Raw genomic sequence first — 21,642 nt, 5'->3', positions numbered from 1 at the left:
GAAGTTCAGAAGTTTCCATTGTTGTTGCAAAATCTTAAATAGCTTTTTAAAGGTGTTTCCTATGTAATATTTTTCAGATGTTATATATCTTGCTGCATATCCCATTTGTAGATGGGTGGTATATTTTTGATCTGTTGGTAAGAGAAGATAATGTCAGATACATGCCAATGTGTAGGTATTATCAATACATTAATGCACGCATAAAATGTAAGACAAGAAAAAAAAGAATGATGAATGTTCCATGCAAAGAGCAAGCAGTTTGCTGAATACTGGTACCTTGTCTATTGCAATGAAATTATTGAATTTCTGTGCAGACAATATAATAATTAGTCAACGTAATCCTGAATGAAGACAGTTTGTGGAACCCTATATTGAATACTGTATAATTATTTATCACTTAATCAAAAGGATTTTGTTGTTTTATCACAAATTAAATATTTGCATTTATTTTGAACTGCTGGTCAATAGACTGCAATTTATTAGGCCGCCGGTCAATAGACTTCGATCTATTGGACTGCCAATCAATAGACTGCGATCTATTGGACCGGCAAAGTATTTCAGAATGCGGGTATGTTAAGGCTTCCCGATTGATTTCACAGCGATGTGTAGAAAGTAATTTTTCTGTACGTCATACGATATGACGTCATAGTTTACTTTGAAGTCACGATCTGTATCCTTTCAATTGTTCTCAGGGAATGTATCATAATGTTACGCTGATTTTAGTACTTGGTAAAACCAAATTTGAGTATCAAATAATCTACAGTAATAAAGCCTCATATTAGGTAAATGACTATTTATAATCTAATGGGTTGAAGACTCCTCCTTCTATATGTATTAACTAATATTAAGTGGAGATGTTTTAATGTATGCAACAGGTTTTGCGCATGTAAAAGATAAAAAAAATTCTTAGTATATTGCATACTGGCACAAAAACCATCTGTAATATGCAAATTGCAAACCCTGAAAACTAACAAATAAAAGGAATTAGGTAATAAAACAATTATTTAATGCCTGAACAGTCAACAGTCCAGATTTTTTTCCCTTGGTGCAGGAAACAGCTCAGTATAATCTGTTGGCCTTGGGCAATAGATCATACTGAGCTGTTCCCTGCACCTCGAGAAAAATATTATGGTGTATCGACTTCACAAGCATTATATAATTGTATATTATTCTTTGTAACCATTTAATATAGAAAGTATGATTATTCAGTCTATGAAATCCTGTAATGTAAAAGTAACTATTTGATGAATAAAGAGATTGAACATATATACTCAGAGTCAATATATACCTGTAGGGAAGACATCCAGTTATTCAATTATATAAAACATTAAAATGAAGACATATAGCAATTGTTCAATTTATGTAACCTGGTAAAAGAGACTTTGCAATTGAATAAGACAATAACTATGCAGTCAATGAAACCATAGTGAAGATAATGTAATTTAAGAGTTAGTATTTATGTACTGGTAATGAACAGTATAATTATACAGTCTGTGTAAAAAAAAAAAAGGATTTTAACAATCGATGTAAATATTTAAAGAAGAAAGTGTAATTATGCAGTTAGTGTAACTTTGTGAGGAAGACACAGTAATTATCTAGAATGTGCAACCCTGTTATGAAGACAATATAATCACTCAGTCTATGCAACCCTGTAAAAAAGACATTGTAATTTTACAGTCTGTGTAAGCCTGTAATGAAGACTTTGCAAAATTATACAGTCTATGTAACCCCTTCATGAAGACAGTGTAATTATACAGTATATGTAAACCTGTAATGAAGACAGTGTAAGTATTCAGTCTATGTAACTCTGTAATGAAGACAGTGTAATTATACAGTCTGTGTAACCCTGTAATGAAGACAGTGTAATTATTCAGTCTATGTAACCCTGTTATGAAGACAGTGTAATTATTCAGTCTATGTAACCCTGTTATGAAGACAGTGTAATTATTCAGTCTGTGTAACTCTGACAATTTGTAATGAAGTCTGTCCTGTTGACAGACAGCCTAAGAGAGATGCTGGGGAGAGTTGTCAGTTTTTGGATCACCTTGGCTGCACCAGGACATTGTAATGAGAGCAACATATGTAATGCAAAAAACATAATTCTTACAATGGCAGTCAAGTCATTTGGTGTATGAATCTTCCACAGCAACATACCTCCCATTTCGACCACATGTGCTTCTTCATAAACTTGCATACTGGCCAAATGATATGATCAATACACATTGTCTGTCATTTCTTATGATTAGTTTGCATTTTAAAACCAAAAGATTATGCAATAGTTATTAAGCATTATTGCATTGTATGCAAAAAGGGCAGATTATGTTAAGCTTTTAATCCCTAGGTGACACGGTTACCTCAATACCATGATGGTGCATTGTCAAGTTAAGCAAATATAGTCATACTCATAGATTTTCTATTCTTAACAATTCAAACAGCATTCATTAATATTTGAAAACCTCGGGGATTATGTGTCTTGTAAGGAAATCCTGTGTTTTTATTCCGTCAATATCGCTATTTATTCTATCCAAACATCATGATTATGATACTGCCTAATTGCGTTGCTGATTCTGCAGGTATTGGAGCTAATTTGTAATACTATTTTGGGTATATCAGTGTGAGAAACTATTGATTGTATGTGTAATAAAATATTGATTTAAAAGTATAAAACTATGATGAGAAATACATCAAGTTATGACCAAATTTCCAGTTGTATATTAAAAACGCTGTATTAATTCATTGAAGTTTGCATACTTATTGTTTCAACCTTTAGAATTACAATTTACAAAATTTCCATTCATCATTAGTAAGTCAATTAGAATTTTGAAATTGGTAGTAAAGAATGTCTTAACAAAAACTTAATAAAGATACAAAACTCTCTGCAATAATGCCCCCTTTGAAGTTAATGTCACAGATTGACGGAAGTGAATAATTGATTAATTCTAATATGAATTGATTAATTCCCAAGGACTAACGATTGTACGGTTAGTCACACACTACTTTCGAACTTGTATCTGTCAAAGACACTTAAGTAGTAGACTTTCCAATATCAAAGACATCACTTTCCAATATTTCATGCTTAACCTCTCAATAATTTAGCTATTATGCGACATTCCGTTATTTTTCATAATCCCTCAACTCTAGATTGTCTGCTGATCAAGTTCTGTTGCTTGAGGAATGCTGTGGGTATATAAAAAGTTTAAGGTGTTTGCGCACATGATAGGAAAATATTAGTTCAAGTTGAAAAGAGTTTATAAAGTGAACTTGTAACAAAAAAAAGTGATGTTCAATGCTTATATATGCATGAAAAGACAGTGAGTTTTTAGTGTAAAATTGTTTTCTCTTCTTTTTTCTGTAGAGCAGAGAACAACAGTAGGAGACATTTGTTTTGATCCTGGATTAACTGATGTTTTAATTATGGGAGTTCTGATTGAGGGATTTTAAGTTCATTCATTGAATGGTAAGTGCCAGTGTGCTTTCTGTACTAGACTGTATGGATCTTATTAATGTTTAATGTTCAAATGTGAATATCAATAGGTAAGAGAGGTTATACGTTACAGTAAACAGCTAAAGGAAACACCCCCACCCCAACTAAAATTACCCACCAATGAAATTGCAAACAGAATTTCTAGTGATATAAATGGAAATCTTAGCCCCAAACTTCATTATCTTGAACTAGATGGGACTGTTTAAAAAGTTTGAAATATCCGAGCATTTGAGATATTGAGAGTAAAATACTTAAAAAATAAGTGGTTGGGACTTACAAATCATTTCCACATATCCATTGTATTCAAGATATCAGTGTTCGTGATATCGAGGTTCAACTGTATGATCAAATGATTCAAATCAAATGCATGAATGTTAGACAGGGTAAAATAAAAAGAAACCTTAATATAAATTTCTCTCTACCCATAATTCATACAACATGTATACCATAAGTGCAAAGAAATTTGATTTAATAGGTCATTTTTCTATTTGATTTGTTAATCTGGCTTAAGGTCCTTGGATTAACTCTATTTTGAAATCTAATTTAGCAGTCTCTAGAGTATATTTATTCTGATTTGAATTTCCAGTGTTCAGCATTTATTGTGGGGGAGTAGAAGAAACTTGAAAATTTGTCATAATATTTCACAATATTTAGCAGCCAATTTCTTCAATTATCAAGCACTTGTTTAGAGCGATACACATTCTATTCAGCCTGCACCAGGATTACGTACTTGAGAATTAACCTTCCAAATGCCATTAGGATCAAAGAAGCTGCCTGATGCAAAATGTACAAGGTTGCTTTAATGCCTGCTTTAGTTAGTATACACCAGTTAATCACACCCCACTACTCTGTACAAGCACAAGTTCATAGAACACAGGGACCCGGGGAGGAGACAGATTTTATAAACCGTCTGAAGAAAATTTGCACGACCAAAGATACAGATATATTGCAATTTTCTCATGTGAACAAACCAAAAGCTTAAAAAATGAGGGCTTTTGGAGATTACTTGTCCAAATGTGAAAACATTGTGATGGGTAGTGTATTTAGAGAGCCTGGAACCGATTTATTGCGGGCAGTAAAAGAGTATTTTGTTTCTTGCAAGATTTGGGAGATTATAAATTCACAAGTTTTTGATGGTTTTAGCACCCACTTTTTCAGCAGAATGGAATTATTGAAATTGAGATACCGTAATCCGGTGAATATAATACGCAGTAGTGTACAATACGCACCCCCCACTTTGGACCTGAAAATGGTGAAAAAAAGCTTGTTTGGATGTATAATACGCATCAAAAAAATTGACCAAACGGTAATCCTGAGTATCAACAAAGCAGTTATACTTTGTATGCACGCTCAACTTCATCGCGGGAATACGCTACCGGAAATAAGAAAAACACAATATTTTCTTAAATACGGATTTATTGTAACTAATACATCGCGGTAGTATCTTTAATTCATAATCAATGTTTTAGATAGACCTAGTATTAAATTTTCTACCGTAAATAAAATCAACTACTTATATAATTGTTTAGTCATTACAATCCCTGTGAAGTGAAAAACGGACGATGTTCAGGTATGGAGATAACGGACCTAATTAAATTCTTAAATGACTCCGATCAAAGTGTTCAATTAGAGGCCTGGAACATAATAAAATATATGCACAAATAGTTGTGTTGTGTATAGTACACATAGCCTAAGGGGGGTGTCTGAGATACCCAAGGTGTCAAGCGTTAGCGGAGGGGGAGCACAACTGTTTTAATGGCTTCAATTAACGGAATAGGTTATAGAATAATTTATATTCATAATTATTTGCAATAAATTAATTAGCATTACATGAAAAAGGTTCAAAATGAGCCAAATGATGTGTAAGCTGTTTTCAAAGATCGGTTACAAATAGCACGTGGCCATCCAAGTCTGCATTCTATCAATAACAGCTGTAATGGCGGCGTACACGGAGATAAAGAATAGGCAGTTCAAATTAATTTTTAAAGGCCATTTTGAAACAGTTTATTTATTAACAGACTTAAAGTGTACATTTTCTTTAATTACATGTTATAACAATGATTTTCCAAGGGTTAAATAATAATATATATGTGATAATGAAGGAATGTTACGATGTATAGCGGGGTATCGGTCCTGTCTGTGAACAGCATAGGTAATACGACAATATGATACCCCGTGCTTCAGCTAGGGAAAAAATATGTCCAAATCCTATAGGGATGTATAATGCGCACCCCTTTCTCACGGTAAAAAATGCTGGGAAAAAAGTGCGTATTATAATCACCGGATTACGGTAATCTATCATGCATTTGGATGATTTATGACCTTATGATAAGCACTTTTTGCATCTGGGATAAAGTGATGTAATGATGATTTAGAATTAAAACTGTAGGATAACTTTGTTAGAATGTTACTATTGAGAAGCAATGAAGTGTTGGGTTCTTTAACAGCAGTAAATTAGGTTAAAAAGATTATAAACCTTTCAGTGATATGTAGTGAAGATTGTACTTCTCTCTCTCTCTCTCTCTCTCTCTCTCTCTCTCTCTCTCTCTCTCTGTTTGGTTAATTTGGCCTTTCTTACTGTTTACCTTGCTCCCTAAATTGGAATGATGCATTCACCCCTAATGACTTCATTTAAGTGACAGTTTGTTATATTGTATCAGTGAAGAAATTATTTTTACCACAGATGATAAGTTGTTCCCACTCAATTACCCCAGCATGATTATATTCCTCGCCTTTGAGTTCATCCCAACTTCAAACGCGGTTGACATCAGCATCTGTAACAGTTATGAATATCAATACACTGTACTACACGGACACATGGCAATCATTAGATACACAAGAGACTTTCATAGATTTAGCAATAAAATGTCTAATTTACATAACCCCAAATTACAAAAATTGATAGTGGTTCTGTGGTAATGTTTTCTCGAGATGACTTCACTGTATGGTTTTTTGGGGTTGAATTCTTTATATATCAGATATGTAACAATGTTATGTTATGACACTCATGCACAGCAGCAAGTTGCCAGAAACCAACTTTGCCAAGAAATAATAGAAAAGATGGAAATTATTTGGGACATTGTATAAAAGTTTGTCTTTTCTTGTTTATGTTTTGTGGACAAGGTTTAAAGATCCTTTTTCCTCCCAAAAATTGTCTTTGTGCAGCCTTTGAAGTTTTCTGCATTTGTACTTTTAGAAGAGAATTATGTTTGGTTGTTTTGTGAAGTTGGGACATAGAATGCATGGGAAGTTTGGAATTCGAGGCATCTGTGTCTTGCACAAGAAAACAATGTAGGCTTACAAGATTTCAGTTCATTTGTTGAATTGTTTTTTCTTCGTATTGGACCTCCAGCAGACTTTACACGTTTTTCAGAGATACAACAGTAAGGGTTTATTGCTGCTCTGAGCTTCCGCTTGAGAGGAAACATCAGACTTCATGCCCTGAACAAAATGAACAGTGTCTGGTATTGAACAGTGTTCAAGGTCATGCGTGGCAGACTTTGTTTAATGTTCATTAAGATCATGTGGTGTTGAACATACTCTTCTGTGAACACGGATCACATTTTTTCCTTGAAATAAAAAACCAAGCAATTGAGCTTTCTATTTAAAGATTGATATTACAATAAATTAATCCTTGTTCTCTCTCAATAAAATGTCCTTTGATAATGCATGTAATTATAAAGAGCATGAACAGGATTATTTTTGTTAAATTATTAAACAATGTTCCGAAAATGGTAGTGTTCAAAACATTTTTAGGAGTTTATGAAACTTTTTCAAAATTTAAAAATGTCTTTACTTATTGCTATTTTTAGAATGTCTGCCTTGTCAAAGAATGTGTCTTAGAATCAGTCTGGTATGGCATAGATATGAAATAACAATAAGATAATTGATAAGCTTATAAATAGACAGTTGGTCAATTTCAAGATGAGCTGGGAGAAATCATATGCATATTAATATATCTACATGACGAGGATTAGTTAATAGTGGAGGGCAGAGACCTCTGTAGATCATACACATTTAAGATAACATCTGGAGATGATCTGTTTTGTCCTTACCCATAGCACACTAATTACACCCTAAAATCAACACTCATTACCATCAACAGAGCGTCTGTGTATCTGTAATTGTCAAAGTTGTTGGGCGATGAACATTTCTGTCAGTGGCTTCATTTTTGTGCACTACTACATGACATATATTGTACAGAAAAATAAATGTCTGGATCTAAAAAGAAGAAAAAAAATGCATTTTTATGTGGTAAAGTAAATTAACAGAAGTTGACAATTTCTGTTATTATTATTTTTTTTCGTCTTTCAAGCACAAATCTGTTCAGAAACTTAAATTAGGAAAGTAATTGTTAAAATACTAGTGATATTTTTTTTCAGCTTTTGTTCAAGGCAGTCTTATTTTTAAACAGTTCTCAAATGTTTCTCAACCACTTCTAATTACAATAACAAAAAAACTTAAATTGCACCTATTTTAACCAGCTTAACCACAAAATGTTGTAGAAATTTTCTTTAATAACATGTTTGAAAAAAAAATTGCTCCGATTTCTCATTATTGCCTCCCTTTATCATATGCCAACACAAGACAAGAATCTTCATGCTTGTCTATCAGACTGGCATATTTATTGTATTACAGTGGGTGCAAGAACCGTCTATCAAACCAGATTCCATTAGAGGCAAGAAAAATATGTAATTGAGAATTATTAAGATAATAATGACAAAGATATTTTGAAGCTTCAATAGAGTACAGCTTAGAAAAGTTCATGTTGTAAACAAATTTGTAAGATTCAGTTAATGTTTCTGTTCTGTCCTTTCCATATTAAATCATTGAATTTGCTGCTAGCTGTTTTGAGTTGCCGTCTGCACCTGGAATTGTGAGTGTATTTTGAATTCTAAATTCTTTATGAAGTGTACCACTGTGAGATGAGCTGCGTTTGATTTGAGTTGTGAGATATCAGTGGTCAAGCCATGTGTTTGCCGCTAGAAAACAGGAAGTCACTGTAGATATCTGTCAGAGAAGATCAAGAAGGTCATTACTGTGATGTACTAGCTGGTAAAGCACCTTGAAACTTCACCATGACTAAGCAATGGCTTTGTATTTGCTGTTGCCCAAATCTGCTCACTAAGGGGTTTTTTTCTTCAGATTTTTACCCTTGTGACAAAGTACAGTTGAACCTCGATATCTCGAACACTGATATCTCGAATTCAATGGATATTTCAAAGTTAACTAAGTATTTACCCTTGATATCTCGAATATTCTGATATCTGGAAGTTTTTAAACAGTCCCATCTAGTTTGAGATAACGAAGTTTGACTGTATTTGTTGAATGGAAATGAAGAGATTAAAGAGATAACTTATTGTTTATGGGTCTTCCAAATGATATCATCAGTTTGTCACTTTGAAAAAGAAGATATTCACATGATTTCTGAAGTCACATCCTTTTGAACTGAATCTCTGCTTTATAACAAAGATTAGATTCTACTGTAAGAGGTCAATCTTATGGTAAAGTCAGGCCCCTTGTCCCATTTTCATTTCTACTGATAGCTTTTCTATAATTAATATATCTCAGATTTCAATATAGCCAAACAAAAGGTTTTTAGTTTGAAGCTCTTTCAATGAAACCAATTAGGGCCATCTCAGTATAAGGGTCATTTTTGACAGTATGTTGAAAAAGAAAATGTATCTCAATTCTGTACAATGTCCAAAAATATGTTTTATTTACTAATTAGACAAATGCATGCAAATGTGTCGTATTGCTACCATGTTACTAGGTGGAATTTGAAAGATGAAAGAAATCACAATTATGAACCTTTTGACCTAATCTTTTAGGTTTATTTATCCCTATTACAACTCTCAAAGTAATTCACACATAGGTCATTGCAATCTTCTCCACCAGGGGCTTCATTGCATTTCTACATTTTCTTTCCTTATTGTTAAGATGTGATCTGAAATCTCAACTGTTTAAGCTTTGTTGATTCAACTCTGTTTTTGGTTTATCTTACATTGTACAAATGTATTTAGATATATCAATGAAAGTCTAATGAAAGCCAGTTTAACTGTGCAAGTCCTAAAAAACATTTGGTTGAGGGGCAAAGTAGGGTCATGATAATCTTTTATAAATGTTTTGGTTTAAAAGTTTTCTGTGTACCTAGCAGATTATTTGGCAAATTGTTGTTAGTTCAGGTCATTTGTATGCCCCAAAACTTCTGCTTACATTTTGAACATTTCATGTTTTGATGTTTTTCATTGACATATATTTATTTTACTATAAATTGAACTTTTAAGAAACACTGTAACTTACATTGGTATTTGATAAATTTAAAACAAAAAACTTAATTGTATCAGCTAGACTCTAGAAAGGAATGAACTATTTATTCAGCTAATGTATCTTTCATAAAGCAGAAAATATCAACAAATCAATGTAAACTAAGTCCATTGGGTCATATGTTGTGTTGATTGCACCCTTTTCAACAGAAAATTGCCCAAAAAGTCAGCTTCCCGGTGAGATAAGCTGTTTTTCAGTGGCTACCTACAGGTTTGACTGCTTGTTTAAAAGCAGAACTGGCAAGCCATCGAGCACAGAACCTTGTTATAGGCAACACACAGTGCTGACTTTGGAGATTAATAAGTTTAACCAAATAACAGTTTTATTTTTCCACTTGGGGACCTCTTGTTGGTAATGATGTAATTCAGGTATCCCAGGAGCATAGGCAGGTGTTCTAACTATGGACCACATGCAAATTACAAAGGGGTATAAAAACAGATGTAGCTGATTGGAATTAAAGGCTAATCAGGATAATTAGTGATAAATATGGGAATTTTTTTTAGGAGTTCTGAACAAGCAAAAAAGAGATATCCTGGACAAATTTTTCCATTAAAAAAATCTTTTAGCAGATGATGCGAGAGCGAGATTGAGAGTCTGAAAGCTGGTATGTGGGTTTAATGAATTTTATGTCCAGACATCAATGATTTTACTGTGTGTAGTAATTGTAGCAAATGGGAGGTTTTTTCCCTATATCATCAAATGTATATCACACCGAAGATGAAATCGACAGTTTAAAAAGATTAGGTAGATACATATTGGCAGCTAATGACTTCAAACTGGCTTGTTAGTTTGTATTCCCTTGCAGGAGTTCTTTGTCAAGCAATGTTAATAAATGGGTTTCTTGAGACATAAACAGGCAGATTGTAGTTTTTACGTATTACCATCCTGAAAACAACACAAAAATATCTGTTTTTTGCCATGATAATGCATTGTACTAATTCTCAATTAAAAATGTGAATGTTTTTTTTGATGATGCATACTTTCAGTTTTATTTTTAAACAAGACAGAATGGGGAAATAAAAAAAGTATAAAATATTAAACAGTGGATGTATTATTATATTTTTTAAATTTTACATTTTCTCTGGTTACCCAGGCTTTGCATTGATGAGGTATACTCAGGTTGATGAAAGCAATTGAAGTTATTGCTTAAATTTGGAATGTTAATTGTTCCCAAGTGTATCACATGTTACCATTGAGAGTCATCTTCTGCCATGAAATATACAACAACCATACCCAATTTCACTTGCTTGCTTTCTTCCTAAAGCTTGAATGAACGCTTCTAAGTAGTTTGTATTCCCTAATTGTAACACCTTGTCTGTTTGGGATTTTTTCCTTCGTCTTTAATGATTTTGAAGTATCACCCTGATCATAAGACTCTTAAAACTGGGTTAAGAAAGAACTTTGGTTTTAATTGCGATTGTAATGCTTAGAAGCGAAAAAAACAAGGGAATTTTTTGGTAATTGATTATTAAGTGTGAGAATCAAAAATAAAAGAATTGTGTAGGTCTGTTTGAACTAGTTGTTGATGTGACTGAGAAGCGCTTCATTAAATTATATCAATTATGTATGTGCCTCCACTTCTTTGGCTTAACAAAGAAGAGCCCCCCCCCCCCCCCCAAGTGTTTCTTTCATCTTTCTTGAATTAATGATTGTATGGTTAAAATTATGTTTTTAAGAGATAGTTAATGCTAAAATCAGTAAGTTCAATACCAATTTGTATGAAGGACAAATTTTAAAGAGAAATTTTCTCTATAAGTTGTAACTGTATAATATTCTTGCACATCTTAACCCTCTACATCATTATAAACCTAAAGAAAAAAAGATTGAAAAGAGGAAAGCAATGATTCACAAAAACTATGAAGCTTTTATTGTGGAAAGCAAGCCATAACAACTTGAACATTTATAGCAATTATACTTTGCTATTGAGACCACATGGAAACCTGACAGACATGATGGCATCTGGATTTCAGCCCCCACCCCCAACCATGTTTTTTGGACAGTTTATTTCAGGTGTGAGAACCTCTACTGATATCCTAGCAGCCCTCAATCTTTGCCCTCCTGTCTTAGCTCAACTATGATGGATTCTGTAATGACTTGCTGCAACATTTGTTCTTTAATCTAACCTGGCTTTTTCCTTTGTGTTTATCAATAGCAGTCAATATGTTTGCATGTTCATGACATGTGTAATTCATCATAAGCAGTACACATGGAGTAAATCAGGTCTTTATGGCTGTAATTTCCAGGGAGAGAAATTGAAGTGCTCAAAGGATTACAAAGAAAAAAGAAGAAGACATTTAGAGGTTTTTGAATATTATGAGCAAGATATCTGAATGATATTTTGATTCATGTATTCTCCATTCATTTGCCTATGGAATTCCTGCAACAATTATCAGGGATAGGTGAGGCTGGTGAAGCACTGTGTGATATGATTTGGAAATCACTCATTTTTTCCCCCTAGTTATTAGGACCAATAATAACCAAATAATTCCTGCTGAACAGATTTAATGAACTGGAATACCATGAATTCGAGAGGATGGCATGGAGTGCAAACACAGGTTTCTATCTTGTTTGTAGATCAACAAGTTCTGCTACAATCGCAATAACCAAGCACAAAATGACATTGCATGTTTGACCAGTTTGGGCTGAACTATCTCCCTTGACATGCATTGGTCATGAGATTTATTGAAATGTCTTATCTTTTATAGCTGATGGTCTCTTAACTATTGGAAGCAATGTCAGAAAGGGTTGAAGTGCTTGTCATGGTATGTTAGTATAGCCACAGAGCTAGCTGTTTCATTAAGGAAGCTTTTTTTTGGGGGGGGGGGTCTTTTGATTGCTGGCAGAGCATGGTGTTAATAGTGTTGCACTGACCGCTGAATCCTTGTTGCCGTGAAACGTTTATCCTTGAGAAACAAACAAATGGGCAGCAAAGAAAACAGGGAAAATACAGAAAATAATCTCAGCAAGCAAGAGCACATGCAGGAATTGATTAGAATGGAATTATTTCTTTGTTCTTCTGGATAATTAGATCTTAACGATTAGATAATCCAATTTTTGCAATAAATGCTCTTTAGAGTTGGAATTCCCACAGTACAAGTAGTAACTTTCTGCTTTTAAAACCTCCCCAGAGCGTTGTTTCGTTTTCTTGCATTTAGCAGGACTCCCCTGAGAATGTTTAAAACCAGCATGATGTTTACGAAGGAGTTAATATGTTTACTGCAAAGAAGATCTCCCTACAAGCAAAACATCATCACCTGTTAATTCCCAATAAAAGACAACAAATTTGATGGATGGTTATCTAATATAAGCCCAATACATCCATCAGTTTATTGATTCGAATCCTGTGTTTTGTAGACTCTTTTCTTTTCTCCTTTTTTGGCAGCAATTTTCCGCATTTTCTTGGACATGGTTTATCATGTGGGCTGATATACATAATTGTATCAATTATCGGGTCCTTGATATTCATCAAGATGCCCATTAATGGATTAATATCAGTGAATAGTCCACACTGGATGGGGTACAGTCATGCATAGCAAATTTTGGAAGAGTTATATGTTCGATTTCTTTTGCCTCAGCAATGTATGATATACCATTGGCAAGTGATGACTTGACAATAGATGATTGAAACACTTATTATTGTGCTGACTTTTGAAACTAATTGTAATTTTGAGCAGCCATTGGAAAAATAAATTCAACGCTGTCTGATTTTTATAGTATTTTGCAGCATGCATGTATAGATTTAAGTTGTTCAGAGATAAGATTGCAACTGCAAGACCAAAATTTGTTTTCTTAAGTTCTCAATGCAGCTGATGAATGACAGATGATTTACTCGCTCCTTTATTTTAGATTTCTTTTATTTTGGACAACTGTAAATGCTCAAGTTGCTTCCTGAAAGCTTTGAATATCATGGCATGATAATATATAGTGAAGCAATTAAAAAAAATTCTTAGATTATTTAGATTGGTTAATTGTAAAAAATGCTTTATAGAAACACTTAATTCTTTATTTTTTTTTAAAGAATATATTTCTGATTTTGACTTTCTATGCCAAATGAATAAAGATGTAAATTATTTGTGTACTACCTAAACATAAGAGATGTGCCAGATGGAAAATCTTAAACAAAACATAGGAAAAGTCACTGTACATTAAAATGTGTCAACAATAAATTTTTTTTTACCCCATCACCTATGTTTTAAACATATTGTTCATTGTAAATAAAGCTGTACTGATGTTGTAGATATAAATATCTCCAGTACATATACACAGTTGAAGTCTGCCAGTATGAATGCAATTAAGAAACATTTGTTGCAATTATATCAGGTATTTGATATATTTTTTCGGAGTTGCGTCAGCTTCTAGATCATAGTCATGTGGAAGCGTTTACCTAATTTGTTGAGTTTTTATTTTGTGGATTTGTTCCCTTTCATCTGATCTAGGTTGACTAGCAATGATATGTGGTAGTAAGAAAATTATTCCGAGCTGTACACAATTCCCATATAATGTCAATGAATTCTTAGTTTCAGGAACAACCGAGATTCTATCTCGAGATGAGGGAAGTCTTATTAATGAGGCCAGACCGAATTAATTCATGTGGTAACTGTTATGATTAATTGGGCTGTTTTACATTGGTATATTTTCTCAGTCATACTCGGGTCTTCCTCCGGAGGAATGCTGTAGGGAACTTTATGAAACTTGAAAGAAATTACTCGTAGACAGTGTAAAGCCCCTTCCTGGCAGGATACTAGAAAGATCTACCAACTGAGAAAGCATGACATGTGCTTGATTGTATGAGTTGTTCCAAATTGTTCCAAACAGTGCTTTTTTCAAAGACATAATTTTCCAACTTAATGATCATTGATTATCAGGCAATAAATGATGTGGCCATCTTTACCTGAGTAATTGCAGGATTTAATTTATAGTCATGACAAATGCCTTATGGAAGACTTTTAGATATTGATAGGGACATATGTGTTAAATTTGAGGTGTTATCATATATTTAAAATTAATATATATTTTTGCAGTATTTTACAAAGTCAGCCAGTGAGTACCGGTATTCTTTAAATAAAGAATATTTCATTTAGAAGATGTTTGTGCTTATATTTTAACAAAACAATATTGCACAGAAGATGAGCGATGTTTTATCATAGGGACATGATTATTACAACATATATTCTCAAGTCAGTGACTCCCAAAGTATTTGGAGTTTTGGACAAAGCCAGAAAGCCTTGGTTTTGCCATTAAGCCTGGGAAGTATTTCATTATGTTGTGGCATAGCTGAAGTTGTTAGTTCATCAGGGATGAGGATGGGTGAGTGAGGGAGGGTGTTCTCAGCAGCTATTATTCCTCTGACAGGTTGAGATACTCCAGACCAGGATTGGTCAGTGAGTGGACAGTTTCTTGCAATGTTATTGGTTATCTCATAGTTGCTGCCACAAGGGTTTGAGGAGTGCAAGTTTTGTAGTGGGGGAATTATTTCAGAAAAGAATTATTTCTTGGTGGATATTTAACTGAATTCTTTTAAAGGTTTCATAGAACCTATTAACCATATTATTTTGAGAATGCTAAGGTTTTATTTTATTTTGACAGTTGATGTATGATGCTGCTTGACCGGTACCCTGTGTGACTATACAGACCATCCATGTAACAATCTCAGGAGATGGGCTATGGGAAGCCACAAATGACATCACTGATTGTACATTCCTCACTTTTCCTAGCATTCCTCACCTCGCTGACACATTCAGCGAATGCAGAGTACAGATGGAGGGCCGGTAAGCAAGCAGTGATTATATTACTGTAAATTCGTTATTAAACGCGAGGATTGATATCCGCGTAAAATCGCAAATTTTAAAATCTCGCTTTTAATTTTTGGACATATGTTAACTACATGAGACTGTGATAAAATTTCGGCATTCGCAATTTTATGTTCTCACGATTTAATGGAAAACAATTGAGTTGCGGAATTAAGTACTTGCGTAAAATAAGGAATCTATAGTACCCAAAAAACAGTTTCATCTGGGACACTTTTCATTGATTGTCAAAGCTTTTAAAGTTTGCTTGATTTTGCTGGGATGTAATTTCGTGGATTTACTTCTAAGACAGTGTTTCATACCAGTAATTTGTTGGTTGTTTTGATATGTTTGTAAGGTGTACCCTCAAAATTCATGAAAATTGAGTCCTAACAAATATAAATAGCTCCAAAGTACTTTTAAAAATATGATGTATATGTATCCAGCTTATGATCTGAACTAGCCATCATGAACATTAAAGTTAAAGGAAATTGATGTCAATTTTTTTTTCTCATTGGTTTTGTGGTATGTCTTTTACCACAAGCTAATCTTTCCTCTGAACCATTAATGATGATTTATACTGTATATTAATTGTTTAGAGAGAGTTTTATCATAGGTTTTGGTGAACCACTAAAGAAAATTCAAATCCTACAAAGTCTGCAGTTAATTGCAGTAACTGTCAGTTATTTTACCAGACATAATGACCAAACTGAAACTGAAATGTCATGTATGGGGATACAATAATAGCAGCATGTCTATAAAACATGCAGAAAAATTATATAATTTGAAGGGAAAATTGTTCAGAAGATAGAACTTTAATATTTCATCTGCCATTCTTATAGCTAGCAGGTATATTATTTAATTATGGTAAAAAAAAAAAAACCCCAAAAACCTGACCAGACGGAAATTTTTCATTTGCAATGGCTTGATAAAACAATTTGTATGTTGCTTCAAAATCACTGAAGTAGATAAGCGTGTATCAATATTCAAAATGTAAGATTCAGCTCTCTAATCCGTAGTGTATTCTCATCATATGACATTGAGTGCATTGAAAAATTTCGTATTTGATATAACATTGCTTAAATTTTTGAATCAGTATATTATGGAAGTTGTATTACGTACTACTCAGGGATGAATGCTAGAGTAGCCCTACAGAGCAGAGATCTGTCGGAGTGACATTGATAAAAGCTAATCAATGATAAAGCATCAGCTAGGATACTCATCTCTTTGGTTTACTCAGTTCAAAAGGCTAAGGGATTAAAGGGATAGCAGGATATTTAGCTACAAAAATGCTAAGATTTATTATGAGCGCAGTTCAACTCTTGCAGCAGTAAACAGTTTTGAAGTTTTTATGTTAATTTTATATTTTTTTGCGGGGATACTTGAGAAACGTTTGTTTTATTATCGGATCATTATCATCTGAGAGTTATGATGAAAGACATAAACATAAACTTGTTAACAGAACTTTTTTCTGGAAATTTTAATGGAAATTTTATTGAATTAAAGTGCACAACTTTGTTTTTTGAGGGAAAAACAAAACAAAAAAACCCAGAAGAGCTGTTTATCAGTTTCATGTTGTTTGTTTTGATGGAAATGGTTGAGCTTGAGTAGGATTCTCACCTGAAAAAAAATTCAAATCCCATTGTGTCAAGAAATGGCACTAAGCGATTGAAATTACAAACTGATTAAGAAACCTGAAAAAAGTGATGGATTCCAAATTGTCTATTGAAAATGATATTAATAATAATTGTGCAACTTTTCATGAAATTTTGTTAAATTCTTAGCTTTAATTTTTATGATGGAATTTCCACATTTTTTGTTATCTTTGTTATCTTTTCCATTACAGTGTATTATTGTTTTCAAGAAGGTGATAAGTCTTTCAGTGTTCTCGTCCTGCTGCGTATTTGGTTACTTATATATAATTTTCTAAATTTTGATGGTACAAATATGTTATTTAATGCATCAAATTGAATTATGCACCAAGTAGAAAGAAACTTGAATTCATAATTTAAACATTGTTTGATAATTCAGATTGTGAAATGCCCATCTTACTTTTCACCAAAATTTGGCAAAAATGAGAATTAAAAAATTGTTTTGAAGGAGTGGATGTATGGCTTACGTTGACATCATTGTATTGCTATTAGATATCAATTGATTTGAAAACTAATAATTTAAAATAATTTTTTTTTTAAATGTGTCAATTATGATTTTTTCTCTTGCTTTGGACCTGTTTTCTTTTTTTTTTTGGGGGGGGGGGGGGGTATTTTTGTTTTAACTTATGAATTTTTTATTCAAGAGGCAAAGGTACAAGAATCTAAAAGCTAAAAACTAATACAGTTATATTCCAAAATGAAATGCTGTTAACTGAAATTTTTTTTGTGTTTGCATACTTAATAAGAATTGAAAAATCTTATTAATTGCAAATTAAATCAAAATGATATGCATGAACATTATATTTTCACTTTATGGTTTCTGTAGCATAATTTTTGTTATTTCTTCAATAGATTCTTGGTCTGATTGTGAGAAACCCTATGGGACCTGTGGAAGAGGTGGCACACAGCGGCGTAATGTGTGGTGTGAGAAATCCTATCCCGTCCAACAGAGTGTTCCCCACTCGCTGTGTAGGAACTCGGGATATGACGAACCTCTGCAGGAGCAGTCCTGTTACAAATCGTGTGATTCTGTGGGTAGCTACCAAGTGAGATGGGTGGTCGGACGATGGTCCGAGTGTCAAATAGAGTTGCAGGGAGTGGACTGTGCAAAGAATCTCGGTTACCAAACGCGGGACGTTTACTGTGTATATCAGATTACAGGAGATCGGACAGAGGATTCAGTGTGTGCATCGTTTAATCAGGGGAAGCCCCCTACACGGCAATCTTGCAAGTACAACTGTCCGCAAAACTGTGTCGTGGGCGAATTCTCTGAGTGGAGCTCATGTGACGATTGCCGGTTTCTAAACCGGAGTAGGACTAGAGATATCATTGTGCCAAACAATAACAGAGGCAAGCCTTGCCCCGCTTTTTCCGAAATGTCTCCCTGCAGCAATTGTAGTGATAAATATTTCCTGAATTTCACTCCCTGGTCCTTTTGTCAGGTGTTTCCAGATCCATCTAACTCGCGCATTCCATACAATCCTTACATTGGTAATCAAGATCGCTCCTTTGACTGTTTCAATATCCGAGGTCAGAAAGAGGAATTATCGTGAGTACATGACATTATCTATTGTACTTTTTCATGGTTTAGTTACAATGCACAGAAATCTTAAATGGACCATTTTCACCATTAGCACATTGATCCTTCATACAGAAACTTTTATGAACATCCATTTTTGGTCATTTTGTGTATGATTTCATGACTGAAGGTTGAGAGCACATTGATGGCCTGTGTACTTTATTACTGGTTCTCAGAGTCTAATTGAAAGCTTTTTTACATAATGAAATTCAAGCTAGAGGGCAAAATGACCAGAATTGTTTAAGGCATGAAAGAGTTTAAGGATTAAAAGTAATACATGGATAAAGGAACCAGCAGACAAAACATTGATGGAATTTTTAAGAATATTTTTTTTCAACAGTCGAAGTTCTTGCATTTAAAACCATAAGATTTTTTATATATTTTTGGTATCTGACTCAAAAATATTTTTTTCTAAAATTTCTGGGTTACTGTGGTTTCATTAATTTTCAAGGGTATCAATTTTCGAGGATAAAGTGAAAATCACAGTTTCAAGGATACGTAAATTCGTGGCCAATGACCATACCAATACAAAATGTTAATAGAAATTGCACTTCAGTTAACACTTAATTTTGTGGATCAACTGAATAACGAAATCCACGAAAATTGGTATTCAATGAATATTGATGAAACCACAGTATATACCGTAATCCGGTGAATATAATACGCAGTAGTGTACAATACGCACCCCCCACTTTGGGCCTGAAAATGGTGAAAAAAAGCTTGTTGGGATGTATAATACGCATCAAAAAAATTGACCAAACGGTATTCCTGAGTATCAACAAAGCAGTTATACTTTGTATGCACGCTCAATTTCATCGCGGGAATACGCTACCGGAAATAAGAAAAACCCAATATGTTCTTAGATACGGATTTATTGTAACTAATACATCGCGGTAATATCTTTAATTCATGATCAATGTTTTAAATAGGCCTAGTATTAAATATTCTACCGTAAATAAAATCAACTACTTTTAACAAGCGTGATATAATTGTTTAGTCATTACAATCCCTGTGAAGTGAAATACGGACGATGTACAGGTATGGAGATAACGGACCTAATTAAATTCTTAAATGACTCCGATCAAAGTGATCAATTAGAGGCCTGGAACATAATAAAATATATGCACAAATAGTTGTGTATAGTACACATAGCCTAAGGGGGTGTCTGAGACACCCAAGGTGTCAAGCGTTAGCGGTGGGGGACCACAACTGTTTCAATGGCTTCAATTAACGGAATAGGTTATAGAATTATTTATATTCATAATTATTTGCAATAAATTAATTAGCATTACTTGAAAATGGTTAAAAATGAGCCAAATGATGTGTAAGCTGTTTTCAAAGATCGGCTACAAATAGCACGTGGCCATCGAAGTCCGCATTCTATTAATAACAGCTGTAATGGCGGCGTACACGGAGATAAAGAATAGGCAGTTCAAATTAATTTTCAAAGGCCATTTTGAAACAGTTTTTTTATTAACAGACTTAAAGTGTACATTTTCTTTAATTACATGCTATAACAATGATTTCATAAGGGTTACATATAGTAATATATATGTGATAATGAAGGAATGTTACGATGTATAGCGGGGTAGCGGTCCTGTCTGTGAACAGCATAGGTTATTTGGCAGTATGATACCCCGTGCTTCAGCTAGGGAAAAATATGCCCAAATCCTATAGGGATGTATAATACGCACCCCTTTCTCACGGTAAAAAATGCTTGGAAAAAAGTGCGTATTATATTCACCGGATTACGGTAGTCAACTGAAATTGTTTATCATCAGCCGCCTTCTGAGGCCCAGTTACACTGTACCTTTTTGATCTGTTACTAACAGGAAGTGTACGGGGAAGTTCCAGCCGTTCTCCTTCAGACAGTCGTGCATCATCAGTCAGGACTGTGTCCTCGGGCCGTGGCAGGGACTGACCACCATCAACCAGACCTGTGTGTCGAGGAACAATGTCGTCAAGTCCGGCTATCTCTACCAGAAGAGAGACGTCATTCAGATCCCGCTGGGCGACGGCAAGCCATGTGGTCCATTAGAGGAATACATACCAATAAAGTCTAGTCAGAAAATCAACTGTCCAAGGTGATGATCCCAGATACTGTGGAATAAAGAGGGCTTCGTGTTTTTGTGGCAATTTTTAGACTCTATTAATCTCCTTTGATTAAAGAGTTCTGTATAAAAATTAATAGAGGAAAATGTTTAAATTTAAAACTACATGTACTCTGATTTTTTCTTTACTAAAAACAGCATATGACCAACAACATCAAATTAAACATTTAAAGATAGATCTGTTGGGTAATTTGATAACCATCCAGTCGCATAAGCCTGATCATAATGGACAATTTTCCTCTAGTAATTTCAGTTTGAAATTTTTTATGATTGAATTCATAAAGGTGTGTTTTATTTCTTTGATGAATTATTTATAATTCAAAGCATCATTGTACAGAGATAAAGTGCAATTTAACTGATGTTAACGTTTGATGCAGTAAATAACAATATAACCTTATGATAGAGTGGTCGTAATATTCCAATCCACACTTTGCAAAAATTGTTCCCCTTTGCGGGGTCAACCCAATTGTCAAAAAGGAAAAAAACTTTTCCCTTCTTTATGCTTAGAATTAAATTTATTCCTTTTATGTGTGGGTTGCCCTAACTTGGGGCAATCCAAATTCACAGCAGAAATGAATTTCTAATGTCAAATGGCGAAGTTACAACCCTCTAAACTACAAAGGCTACCGTGAGAAATATATGGGTTTTTCCCCAAAGATGGCGGCCAAGGGAGATAACTTTTGTAAAGTATGGATTGGTCTAT

The 21,642-nt window shown here is 33.8% G+C and overlaps 1 protein-coding gene across 14 annotated transcripts in view; it reads left to right on the top strand.

Annotated features, from left to right (window-relative positions):
- LOC105338272 (thrombospondin type-1 domain-containing protein 7B) overlaps positions 1-21,642 on the top strand; it is an 81,176-nt gene that overhangs the window by 32,171 nt on the left and 27,363 nt on the right. For 12 of the 14 annotated variants that reach the window (XM_011443313.4, XM_011443312.4, XM_066084327.1 and 9 more), the window contains 4 exons: positions 3,356-3,457; positions 15,398-15,579; positions 18,102-18,798; positions 20,661-20,912. In XM_011443313.4, the coding sequence (XP_011441615.2) occupies positions 15,468-15,579; positions 18,102-18,798; positions 20,661-20,912 (1,061 nt within the window). In that variant the 5' untranslated portion in view covers positions 3,356-3,457; positions 15,398-15,467. Of the gene's footprint in view, positions 1-3,355; positions 3,458-14,383; positions 14,405-15,397; positions 15,580-18,101; positions 18,799-20,660; positions 20,913-21,642 lie in introns of those variants that run through there. The other 2 variants (XM_066084330.1, XM_020071431.3) reach the window with 2 other exon arrangements.

The sequence above is a fragment of the Magallana gigas genome, chromosome 5 (genome assembly GCF_963853765.1).
Source record: "Magallana gigas chromosome 5, xbMagGiga1.1, whole genome shotgun sequence".
In the NCBI taxonomy this organism is placed as follows: Eukaryota; Metazoa; Mollusca; class Bivalvia; order Ostreida; family Ostreidae; genus Magallana; species Magallana gigas.
Note: the sequence above shows the minus strand (reverse complement) of the source record. Positions and strands in the feature narration are given on the sequence as shown.